General features: G+C 34.6%; 1 protein-coding gene across 2 annotated transcripts in view; it reads right to left on the bottom strand.

The window, feature by feature from the left end:
- Positions 1-2,582: 2,582 nt before the first annotated feature.
- LOC146004011 (uncharacterized) overlaps positions 2,583-6,000 on the bottom strand; it is a 223,555-nt gene continuing 220,137 nt past the window's right edge. For both annotated transcript variants that reach the window (XM_083142566.1, XM_083142567.1), the window contains one exon: positions 2,583-5,243. In XM_083142566.1, the coding sequence (XP_082998692.1) occupies positions 4,571-5,243 (673 nt within the window). In that variant the 3' untranslated portion in view covers positions 2,583-4,570. The remainder of the gene's footprint in view (positions 5,244-6,000) is intronic.

Raw genomic sequence — 6,000 nt, 5'->3', positions numbered from 1 at the left:
TCGCTTTCTGATTTTTACAACTGATTTTCTGCATGTGGTAGTCGGATCACCTTCATTGGTGCATGCAAATTTCATTATTATCCTTGTTGACTATTACCAACGGAGCAAGGAAGAAATATTTTACTAAATATTTTGTAAATCTACAATAATATTGATATTGCAGATCTGTATTTCTATGTTTTGTGTGATTTTGGCAGGTTATCGAATGCTGAGTTATCTATCTATAACCCAATAACATCAATCTACTCGTATAGACTAAAAAACACCGAGGTACTTCAAATGTGTAAAAAGAAATCATATTTTTTTAAACTTTTCTTGAAATACAACTCTGCCATAGCCTCATTATCAGTGAAAGATGGTCAAAACTTGGGTTGCGAATACATTTAGCATCATTATGTACGCAAAAGCGCGTCGATAAAACTTCTACTGGACGCAAGTCTGAAGTACGCACCCATAGAGCCAGACCACCAGTCGCCACCATTTGCAATTTGTTTGGAGTCTCCTGTAGACTTCCCTCTGCGATTCTTATCTCCATTAAATTATCACCAACAGAACGTATTTTGCATATTTAATTTCATAACTTAGTAACAGTTTCTTGAGACATATGGCCCCCTGGCCTCCCTTTAAGTATGTATGTTATGCTTGCTTGCCATGCATGATTTCAACCCTCTCTTTTCAGTTTATCTTATAGATTACATGTAAAAGACACGCACCATTCATCAACTTATAATCTTAACACCAGATCCGATGATTTGTGACAGCAGGAAGCTAGAACGCATGCGCACAACACTCAAGAGAGACGTTTAACTTGATCAGGTGGTTTTTGAAGGACTGGTGACATTCAATTTTGTGTATGTTCTTTAGCATAGTTTGTTGTTACTGTTTTCGGTGTGATACTTCGAGGACAGAAATGTACTGCACAAATCTTTTCATATTCGGTGTGAAAATTAACAAAAGTTATCGTGTGTTCGAACGTAATGGTGTAATTACTTCATACAAATGACTTCCGATTCTGTGAAATTTGGTGCCCTAATACGTATTGTGGAAATACAAGAAAAGCACATTAATTTGGCAGGAACGTTAATTGGCAAAGGTATGTGACATTGTATTTATGTATAGTTATAATTTACGAATGGTATGTGACCACACATGTATTTATTGCTTGTCAATTGAGGCGCTGCAGTCAAGTGTCTGAGCAGACAGGCTTACAGAGGTGTATTATAATATCTTCACTTTTATTGTGAAGTTACGAGAAATGATTTTCAGATATCGTTTCATTTGAGGCGCGTTTCTGACGATGTAATGTCCGAATTTGGAATATACCTACATGTAAAATCTTGTTTTTATTTTATCGTGTTGCATAACATTAAGTCTGCAGCAAGATTAGTAAAAACTGTGCAAGGCTGCCAACCTCTGAATACATGATCATTCATACCAGGCAAATTGTCCATCCCCATGTTAATTTTATTTTGTATTACCAATGTGAGAGTTCATGAATTAAAGCCAACGAGTATAGAATATTTGGGTAGAGGGGTGCGAGGCTGGAAATAGACAGTATTTTGTTGGAACAAACTGAAGGGGAAGTCATTTATACGTATTTCTGCTAGAGGCGCAAGAGCACATTCGCCGTCAGCTTGTGCAGCTGCAAGTTACCCCCTCCCTCTCGAGTATTTCCGACACTCCATAGGTCGTAGCAATGTCGCCAGTCGCCACCGAAGTAATTACAGCGATTTAATATTTGAAATCATATTTAGGTATGGCAAAACATTTCTAATAAACTTTTGACGTACAGATGTTCACCCCAATTACGTTACTTTCTTCCTGGTTAGTATTTTCGCAGCAATATAAAGGAGCTCTTATAAAATATGAGTCTTTGGCTCTTTTGCTTATTTACGACTGCTGGACGGAGGTTCATTTCGTTTGAAGCTGGAAACCTCTTGAGCTCCTTTAGTAGATATCTACATAGAATAGATTTGAGTGATCTCTTTTTAGATGTGTTTCGTGAATAAATTGTGTTTGTATCATATGGTAATCATAATGGTTGTATATTTCGTAATAAGAATTTGTAAATCAACAAGTGATAATAACGGGACCAGGGATAAAGTAAGTGGAGAAGTAGGACGTGGACATATTTTATACGGGAATAGTCATATTTAATATGCCCAGGAAAATATAAATAAATAGAAAAAAAGACTTGAATTATTTTAAGTTCCTAGTTTCTTGATGGGCCTCCCTGATCAAGTAGTCTCTCGACTCCTGTGCATTGTACTCCCGCGAGGAGGGGATGGGCAGAGTGGAGCATGCTTCCTTATGACCCGAATTGGACCGATGGAGGGGAATGTGCATGGCGTTGGGCCAATGGTTATTTTCCTTGTGGTCGCTCTGTAGCTCCGTCTGTTGTAATAAAGGGATCCTTGGTTCGATCCCCGGAGCAGGCACATTGCACAGTGGATGGAATCCCACTTAAAACTGTAGGTCCATTCCCATTAGCCTATCTCAGCATAAAGTTAAAACGAACTTTCACCAATGCTTGACGATGGCAAGAAATATTAAGTATAATAGCTTGAAATAAAGTAGGCAACTTATATAACAACATTTATTTGAAAATTCTCACACATTCAAAATACTTCAGATAGTACAAAATTACTTCCTCTTTACAAAATTATCTATAATCCCCTTCCTTAAATAACTATCGTATAGATTGTTCTCATACATAAAAAATGATGATATATTTCTCTTACTACTTCTATGACATGTATGAACGTGTATCGTACAGTGTTTAAATAAACATTTGTGACGTTTCTTATGTAAAAATTCCTCTAGGGCAAGTATATCATTATTTCTAAATTACGTATACATACTTCACCTTCAACAATACACAAACATCTTGATTTCACATTACATTGGTTCCTCATCTATAGTGTAAAATAGCTCTTGTGTATTCATAACCGTTTTAATGCTGTTCAATACTATGTTTGAACAGTGAATTTTACTCAAGTGTAAAATAAGTGCTTTGCTTATAATTGAATATAGGTTTATGCATTTGTATGAAATATTTTACTGCGATGCAAGTTATGAAATGATTTGATGGAGTACAAGGTTTACTAAAAGTACATTTGCCATGCAAAAAGGCTAAATAAAAATACTACGAGCGTAGATAGCCGTAATGAATTTCTACGTCTTGACAGGTTGATGTAATTAGACTGTAAATTATAATAATTTAATGTATATTTGATATGAAAATGTTTAGCAATGTGATAAATAATTACATTTTTTGAAATATCTGGATTAATTAATATGATATTACTTGATCAGGAATCATAAATACAGGCTGATTCAAGATCAATTATATCTTGCCTAAAGAGCCTTGATATACACTTCAAAAAATGAAAACAAAATCCATTTAATGAAGTCACATCAGCTCATTATTGTTTATTTCCCTTCTGACACCAAGTTTATCAACTGAGAGTATTATAATGTATTGTGTTCATCAAACCACCACCTTGTCTATTAGTAGCATTCAAAGGTTGAGGAAGAGAAAAATAGTGTTTTTAAAGCTTGTCTCTTAATACTGATATTTTTATTTCCTGGCCTTTACTAGCATATTTGAATGGTTTATGCTGTTTTCAAGACAATAGTAGAAATGATTCTTACAAGGCTTGCTTGCCTTAATGAAGCATTGTCGAATAATTTCAAATGTCTACAAAGCAAAATAAAATGCAACATCAAGCTGTAGCTATATTCCTAAAAGTGTGCTACCACCATTTGTTTGTGATCATTTCGATTCTTAACTAAATAGTTAATTTAATTTTATTTAGATGCTATTTCCTCAAGAAATTAAAATATTGTCGCATAAGAACTGTTTAAATGTAGTCAAACTAAATGAGAACTCTACTCATAATTTACTCTAGCATTTGTCAATTCATCACATTAGTAACGCGAAGTTGTTATTATTTTCTCTCGACCTCAACCTTTGCATTTTAACAACTCGTTATATTTCGAGTCAAGGCAAAATATTAATTTGCTATTTTTATATGTATATGTGAAGTCACTCACACACCTTTTGTGGAAACAATCATAATAGTAGTTAAGTACAAAACCACACAAGTTCATAATTCCAACAGTGCAAGTTTTTAAAGACAAAAAAGTACAAACAGAACATTTACAGTCAATCACAGATATGCCTTGTTGTTGAGCGTTCTTGTAAATTTACATTTTTTGTGCGAAATCTTATGTCTCATACATATTTTGAACTTTTTCAGTTCAAAATGTTTCATTTGCAAAGCAATCACTCCCATCTAATCAATATACAAAGTAAAAAGAATGATCATATATATATTTACACTTCAGTACAAACACTCAAGAAACTCACACAGTGAATGAAGTCATAGTTGAAGTATGTTTTGTAAGTACGTTGCCGATTGTTTATATAGGAAGAATGTTTTGCATACATTCTTTACTTTTCAGCGATTCAGCGTAAGTGATACTTGAGTTAACGTATCTCAAAACGCAAAATTACACATTAAATTTAGATTTTTTTAGCCTTTTAAGGACCAATCATTAATGTATATTATGTTTCTTTAGCTTCTACTACTGTTAAGTTTAGTAACTCATCATCATCATATTCTGGTTCGTTACTACCTGTGGCATAGTAATCAACTTGCTTGTCGAGGTTGAATTTCACAGAATTTGGTGAAGGAGGCAACCTGCTCGAACTTGAATCTTCACTGCTTCCAGATATGTTTTCTGCCGAAAAATTTTCTACACTGTCCCTTACCAATGACGAGTTATTCGAATTATGTTGTACATCTTTGTTTTCCTGCGAATTTCTTAAGTTTGTAACATCTTTGTTTTGGAAGGCTTCCACAGCAGTTATTTGTTCCTGCGATTTTTCCTTTCTCTTCTTAGTTACTGCTGATTCATCACGTTCAACAATTTTCAACTTTTGATCCTTTTTCTTTACGGCACTGTCTGATTTTGTTTGAGAGTCGTCGTCATCTTCAAGATTCTCAACAATAATGGAGGCATTGTTGTCCGGGGAAAATAAGAGCTGCTTGCTACGTCCTGATCTCAAGGCTTCGACAAAGTTGTCAAAGCTCACGACACTTGAGTTGGGTGGTGCTTCTCTGTGTAGGTAGGCGACTGGTCTGTAACGTGGCCCGTAGTGTCGGTCTGGTTCGTAAGGGAAATAACGTTCACTACAGGGTCGCCACTGGTCACGGGCAGCGCTACCAACGTAGCACCTGAAAAAGAGAGATGAATATTGTGAACAGGAACTGAACTTGTCCCTTGTGACCTCAGAAAAAGGGAGTATTGCTGCACTTCTGTACAAATCGAAAATCACAAGCGATTATATTGATCAGCCCGTTTCTGTTATGATTCCTACAGTCCTAAATTTTCATGTTAGTCCAAAAATTATAAAACAGACTAATTTCAACATCAACCACTCAGCTTATAGTTATAATTTTTACAAATCATATAAAATTTATCAAATTTCACACACATTACAATACAAAAATATAATTTGATAGGAACTCATTGCCGACCCATTATGAAATTTTGCACACACAGTCAATTGATGTCTTTAAAATATTTTCTTTTCAAAAAATTAAAGATTGTTTTTGAGATTTTCATAAGAAAAAAACGTTTTCCAAATTTTTGAAAAATTACAAATTTCAAATAACACAGCCATGTTGCATTTCAAATTAAAGTTCATTAAAAGCACAAGAGAATGACACCAATTTCAGCTCTCCAGGTCAAATAGTTTTGATCTACAGCTGTTTAAAGATTTCAAAATGTCGTCTAATTTTGGGATTTTTTCTTTTTGAAAGGGAATAACTCAAAAACTAACTGCCCAAAAAATCTGAAATTTGGCAGTTTTTGTCAACTTTGCTGGTACTACCACTGTACCAAAAATTATCAACTTTTGAGATGTGAAGGTTCACACCATTGCAGAGTGATCCGGAATGCGCAAAAAATCGGCAAAAATCAGGAGCTACC

Source organism: Lepisma saccharinum, chromosome 21, assembly GCF_977018435.1.
Source record: "Lepisma saccharinum chromosome 21, izLepSacc3.1, whole genome shotgun sequence".
Taxonomy (NCBI): domain Eukaryota; kingdom Metazoa; phylum Arthropoda; class Insecta; order Zygentoma; family Lepismatidae; genus Lepisma; species Lepisma saccharinum.
This window is presented reverse-complemented; position numbering and strand designations above follow the sequence as displayed.